This window comes from Podarcis vaucheri (assembly GCF_965113315.1).
Source record: "Podarcis vaucheri genome assembly, chromosome: 8".
NCBI classification, from domain to species: domain Eukaryota; kingdom Metazoa; phylum Chordata; class Lepidosauria; order Squamata; family Lacertidae; genus Podarcis; species Podarcis vaucheri.
In genome coordinates this window covers 45036156-45057841 of record NC_138766.1, presented here as the reverse complement: position 1 = coordinate 45057841, position 21686 = coordinate 45036156, and the positions used below count along the sequence as shown (strand labels likewise).

Below are 21686 nucleotides of genomic sequence, written 5' to 3'. Positions count from 1 at the left end.
ATCTCCTGTAGACCTATTTGATAAAATGTGAGCTTCAGAGTATAGTAACAGTCTGTAGAGCAGAGAAAATAGGTTATGTATTTAACAAATTCAGTGGCGTAGGAAAGTGTAAAGAACTGGAGACACTGACAAGGTCTTCCAAGATTAAGCAGGTATATGGAAGCATAAAACCAGTCTCAACAGGCTTTTGTTAGGTTTGATCATTTGGACAAAATGTAAAATGTCATTTGTTTCAGAATGAAAGGTCAAAATCACAAATGAGAGAAAAGTAGGGCATCACTTGTACTGCTATACAGGATGTGGCTTTAGCTGTGCACAGGAGTAACTTTTACCTTTTCACAACTAATATCTGTTCCTATTCTGAAAAGTGGTTCTATGCTCAAGTCCATTAAAATAAAAGGGATTTATATACCAAGCAGAATGCAGAACTTCAGCCACATTTTCAGTTTTCTGTAGTGTTTATTCTGTGGAAATTACATTCAAGTATATTCAACACTGCAACTTTTGATAAGCTGCTGTTTGAAAAGGTTTCCCTCTCCCATTTCCCCTTCATAAGATAGCATGCAGCTTGCACAATGACTGGTATTTAGATTCTCGCCTTTGGATTTGAAATAGACCATTGTAATCAATATTATGCTAGGTCCCAATTTAACAGGAGCTACCACTCTTAGTTGGCATGGTGATTATACCAGGTATAGGAGTAGAGCTGGTGTTACATTGGGAGTGGCATGGTTTCCCCCACCCCCACATTTTGAACTTCGGGCTTTGCAGTCCTGTTGTTTCTATGGTTACTGGTGATTAGAAGGCATTTCCAAATATATCTGGCCTACAGCAAGGCCATAGAGTCACAGAACATCTGACAAAAAATGACTTGATCCCATGACTAATGTGATGGTGATTTTGGTGTCATGATGATATTGTCAATGATGTTGGGAAGGAATATGCCGCTGAACTGCAGGTAAGAACCTCTAGGATGTAGGATGGTGGTGGAATAGGACTGCTAATGTTGACACAATGCAGGCTGCAGTAGGGCACATTACACGACTGCTGGTTAAAAGAGATACTGGCTATTGCTTCCTACTCTTGCTCAAAAGCAATGCAAAATCTCCAGCACATGCCACACTGTTAATGTTATACAGATGTGGACCAGAGCTTTGGCTAAGTGCTTGGCTGGGTCAGAGAGCAACGCTGGAAAATATTTGTATCTGTAGGTAACATCATCTGATTACAGTACAAAATGCCCGTCTTGACCAGCTAGCCCGACATGTGTCTCTGGAATACTTTAACTAGAACAAGTGCTAACATAGCTATAGCATAATCTGCAAATCCAGTATATCATGAGTTTCCAGCTCAAGAGAGTCATTCTTTAGTTGGAATGAATACAAGTTTCTGGAATCACATGAATGAACTGTTTTTGAAGGAAAAGAAAACCATGAATTGTCTATTTATATGTTGACTTTGTGTTTGTTTGCTTCATAATCCCTCCGATATTAAGATTTGGACTTAATGGTTTGAACTCATACATATGACTTCTTAAAGCAATTGCATCAACACCTCCAGACAGATATGGGGGCAGCAGCATATTGTTAATGTAGCTATGATTTATATCTGTACCTTATTAGCAGATGTAAGCCAAGAACAGTTGTATAGATAACATATTCCATATAACATTTGTGTATAGCGGTACTCATTTGATCGCTTTTTAAAAGTCTCCTTATGACAAGAGCATTGTGCAGAAAATGCCAATATGTATATTAACATATGTATCATTCTATATATATTGGTAGCTATTTCTACTGGATAATTCTGGTTTGCATTTCTAGTGTATACAGTCAGAAACATACTTATTTTTTAAAAGGTCCCATTAAACTCAGTAGGACTTACTTCATTCCTGCATCCCTCATGCCATCTGGAGCAAGAGAGCTATGTTAGCTGACCAAGAAGTTGGCAAATTTTATTTACCTCTTAGTGAAAACAGTTGCTTGGCTTGGTGGAACAACTTTGGCTGATCCTGGTTGATGGTGTTCTGGAAAAGTTCATCTCAATGGCACAGGGGCCTATATTCCACTGCCTCAGAAAGACATCATGAATGGAGAACGAATTAGGCACTGAAGATGTGGCATGCATCCCAAAAGCCCAAATCGCTCCACTAGGATTATTTTAGAGATGACAGGAGCTGCCCCATTTCCAGCAAATGGAATGTGAGGGGAGGTGAATTGGGCTCTTATGATGCACTTCCCTGAGTCCAGTCTCCATTTTCTCCCAGGATCTTTGATTGATATCTGCCAGTCTAAAGTGTTAAAATAGCATAATAGTGCACATGTATCTGTTGACCGATGGCAGCAAGCTGCAGAACAAGAAACGAATCTTCAAATGGCAACAGATTTATCTAGTGTGCTTGAATATAATACAAGTGAATAATATTTTATATAGTTGATTCCATCCACACAATTGTGATTGTGCTTCTGTGCTCATGGCACTATTTCTGTGTAGACATGCTTTTTCTTATTCAATCTTATTTGTTTAAACCCAGAAAAGCAATCAATTCCAGTGTAATGCTTTGTACTCAGTACTATCACTCTGTGTTGTTTATGCAAGGGCTTTCAATGGGCTGGACCCATTGGTGGTTATGTATGAGATGTTATAATCTTTTAATATTGTTGTGTCTATATTGTAATTGTATGATCAGAAACAAGATTTGTGTCTAAAACAATCATATTTTATTTAATCAATAATGAATGATACTAATAAATATTCTTAATTTTTGCACCTTTTTGCCTTTGTTAGATGACAAAAATAAAAGAGAACGATGATCAGAACAGAAAGCACTTATATTTCCTGATGGACATTCTTTTCTCTATAGAAAAGCATTTACAAGCCTATGCAAAAGTTTGGTTCTTCCACCATTTTGCATAAAATCAATTGAAAACTTTTGTAAGCAGTCTGTAAGTAATCTGACAATATAACTTTAAGAATTAACTATGCAAATCATTTTTGTGACCATTCCTTGTACACCTTTTAAATAAAACAGCTGCACATCCAATACAATTTGTGAGATATGAAGCTGCAGTCTTATGTAGACTTATTTGAGAATAAGTCTCATTGTACTCAGTGGGATTTACTTTCTAATAAATGTAAGCAGGTGCCATATTTAAGATGCTTCTGGCTTATCACACATCCTTGAAACTATTTTTTTTCTGGAGGCTTTAACTTATATTGAGCTCTGGTATTGGGTGGGAGTTATAAAATCACAAATACACATGGAAAGACATTGCTGTAGTTTATTACATTTTTTAAGAACGTTTCTATACTACCTGCCAACAAGGTCTTGAGGTGTTGAACGCGAAAAAAAGAAAAACAAGTACATCGTAAAATGCAGCTGCAATCAGGCAGAAATTTAAAAGCCAGCTAGAACCAGAATTATGCATCAGCAAAAGCTTGGTCGAATAACTACACTTTAAGGAGGTGCAGAGATACCATCATGGATGGTGCTTGCCCAAGTTTAGAAGATGTGGGTCTGCAAAAAAGAGTGCCGATACAGAAAAGGCTTACCCTCAGTGGCTGCCAGTCAAATCTCCAGTAGTTGTAGCACCCCCAGGAGGTCCTTATCAGATGAATGAAAGGCTCACATCATGCAGCAGGGAAGATGAGGCCTTGTATGGGTCCTGGGTCTCAAGTTGTTTATGGCATCACCACCACCACCACCACTTAACTGCCCTTCACCATACACTCCCTGGATGGGCTACAACATCACAACACAATATCAATACCAGTTTACAACAACGTAAGTCACAGAAATAAGGTGGGCCTCTCCCCTGGGTTGCCACCTCTAAACTTCTGAAGGTGCAGGAGCTACCAAGAGCGCTCCCTCCACTGTTCTTGGTACCCAATAACAGTTGAAGAATGCAGAATCTTCAAATCTGAATAATAACTCCCAACCCAGCTGCAAGGCAGGAATGGATCTGAGATACTTTAATTATTGATTAAAATGCCTCAATAAGTAGAAATAATACAAGAAAGATAGAAGAAAGAAAGATACTATGGTAGGTTCGTGGCTGCATATAGAAAGAAAAAACAAAATTATTTACATGCATTAAATATCAAATGTTTAACAGTCCGTCTTACAACTGAATTATTAATGCTAAAACTGAATGACCAACAATGGGAGTGTTGTAGTGTTCAGGGCTTTTTGGTCTGGTAGGAAGTATAAGGGAAGCTTGATAGATGTAAAAGATAAGGACAGATAATTTTATATCATATTGAACCAATGCTTTCATCCATAAAAGCAGTGTCCACCCTTTTGGGGCTGGTACACAGATATGTTTTTCCTGAATGAGTTGGCTTGTGCTATTATATAGTTTGAAACAGATATGTAATAACAGTAGTTTGATCTCAGATCACTTAGTAGACACAAGCTTGTAAAAGAGACTACCGTAAATATGATTGCAAAATACTATGGCGAGACATCATGTGTGGATCTCTCTCCTATGGAGTGACAGAAACAGAACTGCCCATTGAAAAGTTAACCACTTTGCTATCAATGCAAGATCACTGCCAGATAAGGTAGTGCAGAATAACTTATTTTTGTTTCTTTATATTAAAAGGTACAATTTTCTTTCTCAGTTCTAAAGGTCTTAGAGGTGTGTGTGTGTGTGTGTGTGTGTGTGTGTGTGTGTAAACAGATATTTCATACTTCAAAAAATAAATACCAAAGCGAAGTGGAGCTTCATCAAGGAGTGTCACTTTAAATACACCTGTGATTTCTCAAAGACCTGTTACAACTCCTGGTAATATATCTGATAAAATACTGTATGTACTTCAAACCTCCACTTGCTCATTCAAGTCTGTTAAAGCACTTAGGTTACCTACCAGAGTTGTGAAATAGATTCCCTGAAATTAAGCAGCAAGCTCAGCTTCAAGAGCTTTTTCTTCCTTATTCACATATCAGCTCAGTCACTCTATGTATGTAATTATGGGTAGGCTTGATGTAGTTGCATGGTGCCCACTGCATGTAAAAACTAGACTGTTCCAAAGATAAACCACTTACCTGCCATTTATATTTTCAAGTTAGCTCTACATCTATTACTATGCATCAATGAATTATGACTTTGGGGTGTGTTGAGGGAAGGGAAGCAGCACAAATCATTGAGCACTTTCAGGAAAGAACACCAGTGCAGATTGCAGAAGATGAGAAAATGGATGTACTGAGTCAAGGCTCTGAGAGGGGTCCTGTAGCTTTAAGAATTCCATAATATGGCAGGTTTTGCCTAATACTGTTGTCCTCATTACAATATTAGTACTGAAATGAAAAAGTGCTGCAATTGGCAGAAAGTTTCATGTTATGCAGCTCTTAAAGGTACCAGTGTCTGGACATGGCAACCCAAAGGATTTAACCATGGCAAGATGCATAAAGCAGCAGAAACAGTTACTCGTAAGCTTTGTCTACTATTAAAGCTTAATATTACTTTATCATGATTCTATGATTACAAGTCACACAATATCTGGAGGAGTAGGAAAAGGTTCTCCCTCTCTTTCTCCCTCTCACACACAAAATGCAGAGACACGTACATTGTATCGGTTGCAAGCTCCAATCTAGCAAGTTCTCATTAGTATCACCCATACCGTGGCCCTATGAATAATTCAACAGGAGGCTGTCAAAGATTCCGTCTATAAAACTATACAAGCTGACTGAAAAGGAATAAATGTTTTATAAATCACCTCAGATAAAAATGCAAGAATAGTACTTCATGATATGGAACTAGTTGCATGTAATTACATAAGATATTTGCAATAAACTGAATGCTGACTAAAAGTAAGAACAGAAGTAGGTTAATTACATTAAAAATTCAGTATTATTTTAAAAATTTGTATCCTCCCAATTTTTGGATTATGAAAACAATGAAAGTTATACTGACATTTCAGGAAAAAAAACCCTAACAAAAGTCCTATTACTGTTATTTTTTAACTCAGGGGAGCTATGTTGGAGATTTGGGCTGCAAGCCAATGCCTTACCTTCAAATCAATAAAGTAAGAGCCCTGCTGGATTCCTCCCCCGTTCTTGATAAATATCCATCAGGGCAACCAAATCTCACTCAATCCCACTGCAAGGCCTTTTCTGCATCCCTTATTGCCTGTTTGCACTTTAAAGGCAAATTTGTGTTCCTTTTTGCTCTGTTTCCCCCCCTGAAGAAAACACCCTTGCCTCTGGTAGCTGCCTTGTGTTTGCACTTAACCACACCAGCATTCTCTATGATTTGGTGATATGTTTCCTGTTCTGCTGTATACATTCTAGTGGAGCTTTCCACTGAGCACTACAGCAAGACTTTCTTTTAAGTAAACAAGCATAGGACTGTGGTTAACATGTCATGCATCCTGAGCAAGACTCATAATTCCTGTACCTAAACAAATATTGGCACAATTGTCTTTTGAGTTCAGATGCTTGTAACTGAACAATTTCTAATCAGTTACTACATTTTAATGGCTGTCCTAAGATCTGTTCTTTTCTCTCTTCTTTTCCAGGGTTCCCTGTACAATTGGGTACGTCAACATCTATATTTTGTTCTCATTGTGACAACATATATTCATTTTAAATGTGATACATTGATTGTAATTCTACTATGTCTGCAATGGGTGTGCCAATGCTTTTATTATTCCTCATACAGTATATTTTTATTACCACTGCAGTTTAATTCTGATGTGCTCCCCACCATATATTCCAAGTGATAGCTGCTTATCAATAAAAATATGTGGAATTGCTTGGAATTTTATATATTTTCAGATAATTCTGTTATCAGTATTTCCACACCCACACCCTTGTGCCAATCTCAATTAGAGGGTCAAGGTCTCAAGGTGCAAAAAACACTTTGCCAAGGGAAACTGGGCAAAGATAGTGAGCAGGCTTATTCTGCTAAACAGATTGTGCGATCTTTGCAAATTTATAGCCAGCCCAGCAATATTTACGGTGGTAAAAATAACAAAGCAAGCGTTATTGAAAGAACTCAAGTGAAAAATTAATAAATCCAGTTTTCCTTTCTTTCTGATCCTCAGCGCAAAACATGTTATCTGTTTCGAATTTAACATTAAGCATTTAACCCGGCCACTCCTGCCACACGGGGGCAATTAAATGTCCCCAGCACTCAATGTACAGAGGGAACAGAGACCCGGACGGGATACCTTTCTAACCCAAGTCAACTCCGTTTCTCCTGTTTGGCGACTACAACTCCCAGCATGCAACGTCCAGAGAACTAGAGAGCGATGCATGCTGGGAACCAACAGTTCCCAGGCCGCCTCCTTTTCCGCTGTTGGAGACTCCCGATGCTTTAACCCTTTGGTGTCATTTTCCTCCTTCCGGTTTGCCCCGAGTACCACACTGTATCCCCCCACCCACCTCCTCCGGAGGGGAGAATTCCTTTTTGACTGCCAAAAACCCAAACTTGTGGCGCCTTCAGGGCGCGCGTGACAGCTCTCCCGCCCATCCCGGCCCACGTGAGAGGAGGAGGAGGAGGAGGAGGCCCGCGTCTAGCGACCAGACCTGTCAACCGACCAGGGGGCGGGGGGGGGGAAAGAGGGACGAGCAGGCGGAGACTCGAAGCGGCGTTGGTGTTATGTGTCTTCGCGCGTGGCCGTGCGTGCGTGCGCGCGCGCGCACGCACGCACGGGCCTGCCTGCCTTTCTCCCCATAGGCTGACGTGCGGGTGCCAGAGCTTGAGGCGGCCGCTGCCCTCGCGCCCGTGCCGTCGTCGAACGCAGTGCGCTGGGCAGCCGCGCGGGGGGTTCCTCACAGAGCGAGCCAAGTCCTTAACGGGAGAAGAAGGGGGGAAGGAAAGCGGGCAAGAAGAAAGCTGAGGCGGCGGCGGAGAGAGAGAGAGTTTGTGTGTGAGAGAGAGAGAGAGAGGAGGAAGGAAGGCGGCGCGCGCGCCTCTCTGTCCGCGCGCGCCTCTAGAGGGAGCAAGGAGGAGGAGGAGGCGGCGGGCGCTGCTGCTGCTACGACTGCTACTCCTCGGTCGGCGTCCCTTCCCTTCTCTCCTTCCTCCCTCCCTCCCTCCCCGACCGGAGTGTCCTCCCTTTACCTACCTACCCACCCACCCTCTCCGCCTCCTCCTCCTCCCGGACTGAGCGAGCGAGGGAGCAGCGATGGCGGCCGCCGGGGCTCTCTCCAAGCACGAACAGATCCTGGTCCTCGATCCGCCCACCGACCTCAAATTCAAAGGTACGAGAGAGCGGGCGGAGGAGCAGGAATCCTCCCCAATGGGTGGGGGGAGGGCGGCGGCGATACCCAAAAGGGTGGACGGGGAAAGGCAACTCTTTCCTCCCCCGCCCGGCGCCTGTTTAGCGGTGGGGCGGAGAGATGTGGAGAGCGGAGCGGGCGGCAAGAAGGCCTGGCCCAGCCGCCCTCCTTCCAGGGAGATTCGGGTGGGAGGTTTGAATCGGGAGGGACGGGACGAGGCGTCGCCGTCGCCATCTTGCTCTCTCCTCCTGTCTTCTCCCGCCCCGGTTCGCCGTCAGTGTGCGGTGCTGAGGCGGGAGCCCCTCTAACCTCCCCCGCTTCCCCGACCTCCTCGCGTCACCCTGAGCAGCGGGCTTGGCCGGCCCCAGTTACGGCTCCATCCGCCGGCGGAGGGCGAGAGAGGGAAGCTGGCCTGGCGAGTCTGCGGAGCCGGCCTTAGGCGCTGCCAGCTCCTCCGCCCCTCCCCGGGCTCCTCTTCCGCAGCGCAGCCTCGACCAGGCCCTGCTTGGGCCAAATCGGCTCTTGGCCGGCCACCAGCTCGCCGCTGTCAGAGGAGTGCGGGGACGGCTTTCGCGCCACCCGTGTTTCCACGAGAGGCTCAAGATGCGGCTGGGCAGCCCTTGTATAAGATGGGGGAGGGGGAAACTCTGCACGTTTCCTACATTTCCAGGCGGCGCCTTCCCTTCCCCCGATTTCGTTGCCACCTCGATTCTTCCATTCTGATATACCTGTAGTCGAGTGGTGGTATCTTGCACCAACGCCCTCTGACGTGTCATGTAAGGAGCTCGGTAATGGGCGTTTTCCATAGCAACGATACTCTTGATATTGGACACCTTGGGTTTAGTGAACGACACGTTTTTGTTGTTGTTGTTGGCAGAAATAAAAGCTTCCCCTCCCCCCGCCCCGCAGGTGTGTTTCCTGAGACCGTGCATCGAATATAAGAATCGTGTACAAAGTACAGGATAAGTTTCTGTGCTTTGAGTATTTGTTGCTTCGGTATTCGGTGTGTTCTTATTTGCAGAATGTTTCTAATGCAATATATACAGAATGTTAATTTTTTTTTAGTTATCCCTCAATATAGCAGTGATATAGATGGTGATGAAATTGTAATGCCATTCGGAAAAGAGCCAAGATTCTTGGAGGGTAATTGCCAAAACACAGTAAACATACTCTGTTAGTCGTAAAATTATACTCTGTCTCTGATTAGCACTAGGTTGAATGGATGGCTTTAGAAACATCACAAGCTAGGTCTCAGTTGTCTGCTTATAAGAGGAATTAATATTACTTAAGTTACTGAGTTAGGTATAGGGAGGACTATAGTAATACTATAACCTACCTTGAGCTAGATTGTAACTCTAACTGAAAAATATATCATTTTGAGCAAGTTTGAAAGGTTGATTAATGGGAGTTTAGGGGAGCAAGCAGTTCAAATGACATATTAGTGTTAGCTTTTTGGATACTTGGGGTGATAAAGTAATCTTGTTGCTCAAAGAAGGAAGTTGTGAATTCAGGTAGCATTTTATAATTTAATTATTTTCTTTTATTTTTTATATTTTAAATAGCATTTCAGAATCTTCAAGCTCCGTTGCAACTTGACAGTCATAAATCAGTTTTAGTTTAAAACCTCAAGCTAAACTCATTGCTTGGGAATCTCACTATTTTTTTGTGAAATTTACAGATAATGTGTTCAGGAGGAAGATATGAAAATGTAAAAATTTAGACTTAATTGATAAAAGTTACTCATTATGAGGTTTTATGTGGTGAAGGTGGGATGAAGGGTAAGATAGAATGTTGTGGAAACATCTGTGGAATTCTTATAGACTCTGGCCATTGAAAGTTTGTGTGACATACAGCATGAGCTGATGTGTGTTTACTCAGAAGTAATTCCCAGTAAGCTTTATTAGATTTACTCCCAGGTAAGTATACATGGGTCTGCAGCAGGCCTTCAGCTTTGGTTCTTGCATTACCTAGGGAAGTCATCTAGTTGAATCAGTTAAGGTTTACTTCAGAGGAATTTTTGAAGCATCTACCTGTTGGGTGGCATGCTACTTTTTAAATCAGTTTTTTTTAAAAAAATTCCTGATACCATGTTTGCATTTTTAGAATAATCTGTAGCATAAAACCAGATAGTGGTTTCATTATAGCACCTGAACACAACTCAAAAGCAACTTAAAAGAAGAACATTTGTTTCTTTGTATAAAGCCCAGTCAATGGCATTTTCAGCTTAAAAAACAACTTGGATGTCAAAGCTGAAGGTGTACAGTCCTTAGCTAGGTAGAATACATAGATGCACCTTACCCTTGGTATGTTGGACTATCCTAAGTCTGTTTATTCAAAAGTAAGTTGTCCTGAATTCAAGTTAGTGTGTTTAGTACTGTTGCCTCAGTTAAATTTAAATCTGAAATAAATATACTTGTAAGTATACTTGTTTACTCTGATAAAACTTCTAAGCAAGTTTGCTTAGAGTAGTAACCACAATGTGGTAATGTACAGTGCATGTAAACCAAGTGTAGGCCTATTGAGTCTTGCCCTTGAGTCTCACTGGCATATATAGACATTTGTATAAGTAAATATACAAATATTTACAAACGCCAGCTCACTTGGCCTGAAAGTGAGATGAGCACCGCAACCCATAGTTGCCTTTGACTGGATTTAACCATCCAGGGATCCTTTACCTTATAAGTAAAATGGTTGTCATTGCCAAATGTATTGAAACAATTAAGTAATGGGATTTCAGTTTGTTTCAGAATACAGAAGGATCTGGACACATTCTCATCCAGAGCTCTGATAAACTGGATTTCTGCCACAATCTTAAAACAGGTTTCCCTAGCAAATAAAGGCTTAGGACAGAATATATGGAGTGCTGTGCCAGTGCAATATCACAAATATGACCTTATTCTGATATTGCAGGCAGACAATTCAGTGCAAATATTTCAGATCAGGATGTAAGTGCTACAGGAATCAGCATAATTTCTGTAGTTATGATAACCTGACTTTTAGACATACTGCAGCTTGTAAAAAATTGTTTAAAGTTAGAGCAAGAATTGTGATAATACAAAATAATTTAAAGTTTATGACACAGTTCCAATGATGTTTTGACATTGCTGACAATGCATTGGCATTAACATATTTAGAATAAGGGTAGTAGTTACACTGTATCCATATTTAAACCCCAGAAAAGCTTATACTATTAACACTTTTTAAAAATTGTAATATTATGCTGAAACCGGCTAGAACTCTTTACATCATAATTCAAAATAAAAGATTTTGCTGCAGTTCACCATTTGAGTAGTACAAACAAATGGGTCACTTTCATTGCCTTTCTTTGTTGCTGATAATGCAAGTGTGCTTAAGTGGTAAACAAGACAAAAGTATTTCAAATATAAGTTCAAAATTTCTATTTTACGTTCTTAAAAGTTACAGTTGAGCAGTCAGTGCCAGGCTGCTTTCTCTGGTCAGGATACATTGATTTCGAGTTAATAGCTTATTGTAAAATTTATTTTAAAATGTTTTCTTTGTAAAAAAAAATATATTTCTTAATAAAAAGTCTCTTAAATCCAGTAATGATAAAACATTCTTAATAACAATGGATGATGTTTAGTGCATAACTGCATGTGGTTAAGTTAAAATTGAAATAGATGGGCCTCAATCATGAATAGCGATGTTAAATCCCTCTGATATCCGATTTAAATTTTATCATATAGTAGGGCTGAAAGAGATGTCTGCCTTGGAAAGGAATTGCCAGCTGAAATACTTGGCTAGGTGGCCAATAGCTTGACCCAATAGAAGACACCTTATTGTAACTATGTGCTATATCCTTAAGGGTGAGATCCATTGTAGCTTGAATGGGTGTCCACTCATGTAACGGGGCTTCCCCTTCCGGGGGACCCCTTGAAACAAATTTGGGGGGCAGATGGAGGTTCGAGAAGAGCAGTGTTAGAAATTAGTCAGTTGTGTTTTGCTACTGGCCTGAGTCCAGTTGTGACCACATGCAGCTCTCCATCTGGCTGGCTTCTCCAGCTTTCTTAAGCTGGTAAGCAGAAGAGCTTGTTTACTGCATTTATATCCCACCTTTTTCTCCAAGGAGTACATGGTTCATTCCCTCCCTCCCTCCTCCCTCCCTACCTCAACGACCCTGTGACCCTGTAAGAGGCGGTGACAGGCCCAAGGTCACCCAGTGAGCTTCATGACTGAGTGGAGATTTGAACCCTGGCCTTCCAGGTCCTAGTCTAATACTTTAACCACTACATGACACTGGCTTCCTAGATTACTTCAGCTGTGGGGCAGCTATATAAATTAAGTAGGTAAATAAACAAACAAACAGGGGAAAGCAAAATGTCACTTACGGAAGAATCTGAAATATTTTCCTTGAAATTTGCATTTGTTTTATTCAGGATTGTTTTATTTGATGTTTTAATGTGTTGTAAATACATTATATCTTTAAAATATAAAGCAGTATAGAAATGAAATGAAAAATCATCATAATAAAAATAAATTTCAGTGTTAAAAAATGGTGTCTAGACATTCCGTTGTGGTGACCACAACCTTGGCTTAAGGTGCCATTTGGCGATTAGCTTATATATCGTGAGTTTCTCACACTGGAAAAGAGAAACCAGAAGTTCCATTACACAAGCAGGTTAAATAATTGTATTTCACCCAGTGGATTTAAGTTGCCACACATAACTATTCTCTGTTGGTTACAAGTTTACACTAGCCATTGTTAACACTGCCCATATTAAAGAACAACATTTCATGCTTTCAAGTACAGGTAGTTTAGTTACTGATGGAATTTCACCATGGTGAAGTCATGATGACATATTTTGTAATATTGTATTGGTGCATCAAAAGGTTTAAGCATTTTTGGAAATCTCTGCAAATAGAGCACAGAGGCTGTAGAATACTTTAGGCTTAACTATAAACTGCAGAATGTTGGAGACTTGGTGGATAATTGTTAAAACTGGTCCGATAACAGAAGTATAGTTCACCATTGCATAGCTGCTGGTATTGCAAAGGATATACACTTACTGCAAATTGAGACGCTTGCACTTAAGAGTAAAAATAGCTCACCATTAAACCCATCCCTCTGCCTTTAAGATCAGTTGCCAAAATTGGTCATTGGTATGTCTTTCATGTAGGCAGGGTTGGAACATTTTAAATATGTATCTGTCATATGTCGGTATGTCTTTTTTAACTTAGTTTATGTTTTTCTCAAACTTAAGACACTGAAGGAAAATAAGTGAGAATTTTCATGATCTGGCTAATGTAATAGCTGTTTCTTGCATCACAGTTTCATATACACACATCTTTCATTTAATTTTTAAGATACCTGTTAGGGGCAAATTGGTATTTGGCTTCTGCATGTCTAATGTGGAGTATTAAAATAGATCTGCATACATGTAATATGAAACAGCCCTCATATTGATTAGACATTTGCATTGCTGTTTCAGAAGTCCATTAAGAGATAGTAAACTGGTTTACTGGGTGCAAAAACTTCTGTGTTGGTACATTTTAATTATTTGCAACATCAAATTGTGGGGGGGTGCTGTGATGAATGGCACCTACCTTATTCTAAGGTGGAAATATACTGCAAAATATATTAGGTCAGAAATAGAATTATAGGACTGAAAACAGTGATGAGAGTTTTTAGAAAAAAATCCAATGCAAGTTAGTTTGCATATGGAAATTTGCACTAGAAGTTTTTTTTTTATGTGCTAGAGAATGGTCTAATTTAGCATCTTTATTTTACTTGTATTTAGTAAGCAATGCTAAAAACATTGAAACTGCCAAGTTCGCCTAATATATTTTCCATTTATATCTGTGTATTGTTGTTAATTAAGTTATGAAGTGGAAAAATAAAGCGCTGGAAAATGTTCTGTCCCACATCACTGGCCAAAACAAACTTGGTTTCATTCATTCTAAGTCCAAACACTTTTTAGTTCTGCAGTCTTAATGCATGTTTACCTTGACATAAATTCTACTCAGTTCTTAAAGTTGCAGTTGGGCAGGTGGGTATTGATTTCACCTTTAATTTCGCAGGTTGCCTTCTTGCATAACAAAGCTACTGATATTTAGGCTGTAATACTATGCACTCTTAATAGGAAACAAGTCCCATTGAAATTGCTGAGACTTTTCAATAAAGATGCATGGCATTTCATTGTTGAGTCTAATTTCTGTAATTACTGTTTTAGTAATCTAAGATGATTATCTAATATTTCCAGAAATTATTGCTTAAATCTTACCAGTATTTCACATAAAATGCACTGGATTATATCAGACAGAATCATATTGCCCATGGAAGAACCCTTCTGCTCATGGAATGATCATAGCACTAAAACAATTTCATAACAAATTTATGGCTTCCTGTATAGCAGTTGGAAGTCTTTATTTATATTTTATCTTTGCAAATCAATATAGAAAACAACAGTATAGGCAATATAGTTAATAACACTGCTAGAAAGTTCTAGGGAGGTTGTAGTATGAAGTATGGTTACAGAAGTATAAAACTGGGAATAAAAATTCTGTGTGTTATAGCTCCGTGGCCACCTGTGCAGCAGTGGTTGAATACAAAGCCAGTTAAAGCAAATTGTTTGGGCTACTTAAAGCTGGGGAGCAGAGGAGTTTGTTAGAAATGTCTTTAGTAGATTTGAGTCAGTTGAGCATGATATCACTCCAGTATTGTGTGTAACTTCTAACCAGAAAGTAGTAAATGTCTAGAATAGTTAAGGAATGGTAGGTGGGAATTAATGCTCTTAATTTTTGTATAATGGTTGCTCATATTTGTCCACCAGACTGCAGTTTAATAAATGCAATGTCATTAGGATTTCTACTGGATGAAATTCTTTTGGATCAACTATATAGGGTCATGTATGTCATGTATTGATAATTAAGGAGCTGTAATGAACAACACTGTGGGTTAAACCACAGAGCCTAGGACTTGCCGATCAGAAGGTCGGTGGTTCGAATCCCCGCAACAGGGTGAGCTCCCGTGGCTCGGTCCCAGCTCCTGCCAACCTAGCAGTTCGAAAGCAGGAAGGTAAACAGCGTTTCCATGCGCTGCTCTGGTTTGCCAGAAGCGGCTTAGTCATGCTGGCCACATGACCCGGAAGCTGTACGCCGGCTCCCTCGGCCAATAAAGCGAGATGAGCGCCGCAACCCCAGAGTCGGTCACGACTGGACCTAATGGTCAGGGGTCCCTTTACCTTTAATGAACAACTAGATCATATTGTGAAATGTTAGTCAATCTAGGCTAATAAAAGGATTCATGATGCTGGTATGATGTGGTACTTCATTCCAGAATAATTTGTCTAATGCGGTTCAGCACATCATACCATTATATTGTTGCACAAAAGCCTTGATAATATTAATGAATGCAGCATAAAAATCTCCATAGGACAGAGACAAGAGCCCAACCTCTCTCAGACCAAAGGTAGCCTTTCATGAGGGGAATTCTGTGTATCTAGAAGCAGCATACCATATTTTAACTATACAACAGCAAAGAAAAATGTGCTCATCAGTAATTTCTCCTGATGAAGGAATAATTTTGACTTAAAGTGCATGGGGTTCTTTTTCTGTCAGTCAACTTATTGCAGTATCCATTTGCTGGCTTTTTGTGCTGTGTTTGCTTTGGAACCTTCATTTTTGTTGGTCTGCTAAAATGATAAGCTGGTTGTTGAAGTAAGTCCTGACATATTTGTTGCAAACATTAGGTGTATAATGGGTTTGATCTTGGCTGGGTGTGTATTAACTGGGGCTTACATAATATTATTTGCTTAGTTCATCATATCCTAAGAGTATCAGTATGTTGCATTTCCTGTAGTTCCTTATCTCAGTTGGTATACTGCTCTAAATTATTAATGTGATTTTTAGTGTGCTGAAAATGAAAACAAGGTAAGTTGACTTTAAAGGAATGTTGTAGATTCCTTTAAAAAAATCATTTTAATTTTAAAGAGTCTGTTAACAGTGCGATTAAATAACTTCATGTAGGAGAAAACATTTTATTTTCCCTGTTTATTACCTCTTCTTATCTTTTCTTTGCTTACAAAGTGATTTAAAGCTGGAGAAGTAGTAGTAGTATTATTTGAAAGTATGACTTTTAAATATATGAGTTACTGTTCTATGTAACATGCAAACTAACAACAAAAATAAATTTAGTTATCCAATTTCTATTTGTATGAGGTAATACGTTGGCAGATTATTATTATGTATAATGCATGTGATTCTTTACTAAGTAATATAATCAAGATAAATCCTGAAGAAACTTAAATTTGGGTACTTACCGAGGGATGGGAGACAAACAAAAGAGTTAAGCCAGATGCTTCATGGAATAGGTGATCGTTAATGAGGAACTTGAAGGAAAATGGTGCCACCACTTGGGTGTTCTGGGCTTAAATGGGGCAGCAAGGGAGAGCAAGTGGGATCGTTCTTAGATGAGGTGGCCAACATGGGCCCTTCCAGATGTTAAGATCAGCATTCGAAACTACCATCTTTCTAGGCACATTTAGTGACAGGGAATTTCATAAAAGCAAGCAGTTTCTGAGCTCTGGGTACAGTACTGCTCCTAAGATTTCAGATTAAAACTGGCACTGCGGGTCTGGGAAGAGAAATTCCTCCCCACTAGACTTCCAATAGATCTAGGGGTCATCTTATGGAAAAATATGGCAAGTCACTCAAGGTGGGTGTCTCTGCTAGGATGAGAACAGAAATTGTGCCGTGGCGGCAGCGGGAGGACCCATTAGCTAAAGTGGTACTTCAGGTTAAGAACAGTTTCAGGTTAAGAACGGACCTCCAGAACAAATTACAGTGGTACCTCAGTTTAAGTACTTAATTCGTTCCGGAGGTCCGTTCTTAACCTGAAACTGTTCTTAACCAGAAGCATCACTTTAGCTAATGGGGCCTGCTGCTGCTGCTGCGCCGCCACTGCACAATTTCTGTTCTCATCCTGAAGCAAAGTTCTTAACCCGAGGTACTATTTCTGGGTTAGCGGAGTCTGTAACCTGAAGCGTATGTAACCTGAGGTACCACTGTAAGTTCTTATCTCGAGGTACCACTGTATTAGGGAGGCGGGCAGGGGAAGCATGGCTTTGTTTTTTGCAGTCTTCAGATGAGGACTAGCAGCAGTTCATTCACTTACAGCTTTGTATTCTTGTTATTAAAAAGTGTGCCTAGACATTCCGTTGTTGCGCCTATAACCTAGGTTTAAGGTGCCATTTAGCTCCTAGCTTTCATATTTTAGTTTCTAACGTTGGTTAAGATTACAGCTCAACCATTCCTGCCCATTGGCAATGCTGGTTAAGGCTATTGGAAGCTGTAGTCAAACAGCATTTGGAGGGCACTATGTTGGTTACCCCTGCTCTAAGAGTATAAGACCTTTGGACAGGCTGAGGATGATAGTAGTTGAATGACTAAAGGTCATGGACAATGGAGGTATTTATGGAGGAAATGATATCACATGAAGGAAGGAAGAGCTGCATGATTTTGACAGGATAGTTCTGGACAGAGGTGAGAGGATCTAAGTGTTCAAAGGGGAAGGCCAGAGAAAAGATTTTCTTGTCAGGAACAAATAACAGTGTTCCTCTGGATATTCTCACTGGGGTATAAGGACTCAGGTGGCCTTTAAGGTATCCGGGACCCTAGTTGTTGAGGGCTTTGTATGAACCTTGAACCTGCCCAGTAGCATTTGGGCAGCCAGTGCAGATGCTTTAGCAGAGATGTCACATACAGTCAGCCCTCCTCACACAAGCAGTAGACCCACTGTATTATACACTAGCTGGATCTTTTTGGACCAGGCCGAAGGGCAGCCCCACATGGAGCTCCACACAGAATATCTCTAGTTATAAAGGTAAAGGTAAAGGTACCCCTGCCCGAACGGGCCAGTCTTGACAGACTCTGGGGTTTGTGCGCCCATCTCACATCTATTGGCCGGGGGCCAGCGCTGTCCGGGGACACTTCCGGGTCACGTGGCCAGCGTGACAACGCTGCTCTGGCGAGCCAGAGCCGCACACGGAACGCCGTTTACCTTCCCGCTGGTAAGCGGTACCTATTTATCTACTTGCCCCCGGGGGTGCTTTCGAACTGCTAGGTGGGCAGGCGCTGGGACCGAGCAGCGGGAGCGCACCCCGCCGCGGGGATTCGAACCACCGACCTTTCGATCGGCAAGCCCTAGGCGTTGAGGCTTTAGCCCACAGCGCCACCCGCGTCCCTATCTCTAGTTATAGGTAAGGCAAAAATTGCTTGGGTTGTTCTGAATGCCAAATCACTTTATTAGGATTTATCTAAAGAAGAAAATGTTTACATGCTATTCCTTATACTCTTGTGCAAGTACTAGCGGAAGGTTACTTGCAGCCCAGTACTAAGGTATATCAGGGTTTGCATTGCAGTTTGAGAAGCATGTTGAATAAGTAGTGCATGAACTACTTTTCATGGGTCATAAAGTCTTTGAAAGAGCATGTGCCAAATCTTGGGCTGGAGCTTGCACAAGTAGAATAACTTTTTTGGATCGGGAATCACTTTTCTAATGCAGTGCTCTCCCAGTAGGTCAGAAACAACCAATTTCTGGTAGCAGAAAGGCACATTTGATCCAAGCTAATATCATAAAATTTAGAAGCCATTTAAAATGGTGTAATATGCAGCCCCTGTTGGTAATGGAATATATTCTGTGCTATTTTGTTACATTTAATGGAGAAATATGCGTAACATTTATACTAGCATAGCGAACATCATTGGCACACGTTGCATTTATATCCTCATAAACAGCTGCTGGCACTCCTGGTTTGGCACTGTAGTGTACAACCGGAAACATAGACAGTATGATTGAAAAGTTCAGTTACCTAGAAGACATTTGTGCCAAGAACAGGAAACAGGCTGTACAGCTGACATAGTTTGCTTTGCCATGGGTGGGTGAACTGGGGTGGTTTAAGGAAGCCCTTGGTATGAGAATCTTACATGTTGTAAAGCACTGTGGCCATTAAATATGGGGTTGGGAGAATTGAGTTGCAACCCAATTTGCACATGTTTACTTAGAAGTAAGGTTCACTCAGACTTACTCTGATTGCAGTCTCAGGGTGGAATCCTATACATACGTACCTGAGGTATTTACTTCTGAATATACATGCATAGTCTTGTGCTGTTAGTCTCAAATAATCATGTAGTTTGGGAAGTCAATGAGGTGGTTTTTTTGTTTGTTTTGTTTTTGTTTAAGAAAACATCAATCCCTCATTCATTTTTTATTGATTTAAGTTATATCCTGCCTTTCTTTTGGGACAGGATCCAAGGCGGCTCAGAGCTTGAATTTCAACAAACGCAACTAGAAACACAGTATCAGTATAAATACTAACAATTAAATAAGTAACCCTATTAAAAACAACACTAAAACCAATTAGAGGGGACTTCCGGGTTGGTGCCTCTGGCAATGGCGGAGTTCCTCTGATCGGGAGGAACTTGCCCCGTGGGAATTTGGGTCTGTACCGCCGCGGCGAAGGCGGAGACCCGTAAAAATCACAGGCGGGAGAAGCCTGTGAACATGGGATTCGGCGGGCACCTTTTGCGCCTCCCCTACTCGCGGGGAAACCCGGTTTCGGGGATCCGGAGCGACGTGGGGTGAGTGGCGCGGTGCTTCGAATCGTCTGCTTCTTCCATGGAGCGAAGCCGCATAGCTGTTGCTGGAGAGCATTGACTTTTTCCTGTGGACAATTTGACTCCAAAGTAATTACCCGTGAGTAGAGCTGAGACGGGAGAATCGGATTTTAAAAGTTTAATTTTGCATCGAAACGGGGAGGTTCAAAACAGGAAGTCCGCCTTCCCTACTTGTAAACAGACTGAGGCAAGGAGGCTGTAGGGTGAAGTCTTGGAAAGCCTTTTGTAAAAGCCTAAATTTCCATCGGTAAAGAGCACAAAACCCCCCTTGGAGGCAGGAGAAGAGGGGGGGGGGAGTTGTGGACTGAGTATGCCTGCAGGAGAGAGTGAAAGGAGTTAAAATAAAGCTGCTCTGACCCTGGAAACGGGCTGCCAGTAGGATTGACGTTTTGGAATGTTCATTGACAGCATTTAGAACGTTCCTTGACAGCTAGCAAAGGAAGAGAAATACATTGTTTCTATTGTCTCCGGCTGCTTCTAAAAAGGAGTAAAAAGTATCTGAAATCTGAAATTAACTTTGATTAACTTTGGATTGTATGAGTTGTGCTTAAAGGGGACATTGTTTCCCTCTAGTGGAAATCTCTGAAATTGGTTACTTTATAAGAGCTGGGCTAGGGGGACTTCCAGCTGCAAGATAAGAACTGTGAGACTCTGAGATTGACCTTGAATTTCTCAAGTGTTATGGTAAATGGAAAGGAAAAAAACAGGTGAAATGTCGACAGAAGAGGCCTTAGTGGTCGCTTTAGTGAAAATAAACGATTCGTTGGAACAGCTTCACAGGAAAATAGACAATCTGGGACAAAAGGTGAACACTAACACAGAAACCATTCAGAGATCGATACAGGAATTTACGTCGACACGGCCAACTGCGGATGAAGTCAGGGAGAAAATCCTTGCTGCTGAATGTAAAATAATACAACTGGAGTGTGAAAGAGCCCCATCCATTCAAAGGCAATTTGATGTGACATCTGTTATGATGGAACTTAAAGGAAAACAGAAGAATTTGAGGACCAGAGCCCTACCTGAATTGGGAAAGGAAAGCCTGACAGAGCTTCAGGAGGAGACTGGACTAACATCGGTTGAGAAAGAGAGTTTTTTGGGGGCCAGTATGACCGCCAAAAATGTGAATTTATTTAAGGGTAACAGTGAAGGACGTTGGATTGAAGAGAAGGGGGATTGGGAAATATGGACAAATCTGAAGTTGCTATTGTTGGGCCGAGTTGTTGTGGTGGGGATGAGGGTTGCTGGGATGCCGGGGATGTTGCTTTCGTTTCAAACAGTGCAAGTTTTGGATGGGATAGATTGTATCAGGAGGTGGCAGAGGGATGTTTTTGGAGTTGTTTGGCAGGGCAGGAAGCCTCGAGTAAAACTTAAGATATTGATGGATGCTAAAGAAGGAGGTGGACCTGCCCTGCCAGACCCTTAAACTTTGTTGTGAATCATCTGCTCTTTGCTGGCTGAGAGAATGGTTGTCTCCTGGAAGTACAGAAGTGTTGGATAATGGCAGATGAAGTTGATGGACTAGATAGAATTGGTGGAAAAGACTGGCAAGATCCGAGACCAGGGAGAAGAGTCGGTGGAAGAAGACTGGGAAAAGTTTAAAGATTATTTATAGAAATATTGTAAAATTAATGAATGTTAGAAGAACGTTGGAATGAAGTTATATGGCTTCAGTAGAAATGTTATAAGGAATTAAGTATAAATAGATTAATAGAGTATTAAAGGAAAATAAGGTTAAAATGTGTTAAGATAATTATAGGATAGAAAACAGGGGAAGATGGATAGGAATTGGAATTAAGTATAAATAGATTAATTGAGCTTTAAAGGG

General features: G+C 41.0%; 1 protein-coding gene across 2 annotated transcripts in view; it reads left to right on the top strand.

The window, feature by feature from the left end:
* The first annotated feature begins 7624 nt into the window (after nucleotides 1-7624).
* Nucleotides 7625-21686, top strand: part of VAPA (VAMP associated protein A) — a 30232-nt gene continuing 16170 nt past the window's right edge. The window contains exon 1 of one of the 2 annotated variants that reach the window (XM_082234922.1): nucleotides 7625-8209. In XM_082234922.1, the coding sequence (XP_082091048.1) occupies nucleotides 8134-8209 (76 nt within the window). In that variant the 5' untranslated portion in view covers nucleotides 7625-8133. The remainder of the gene's footprint in view (nucleotides 8210-21686) is intronic. The other variant, XM_082234924.1, reaches the window with a different exon arrangement.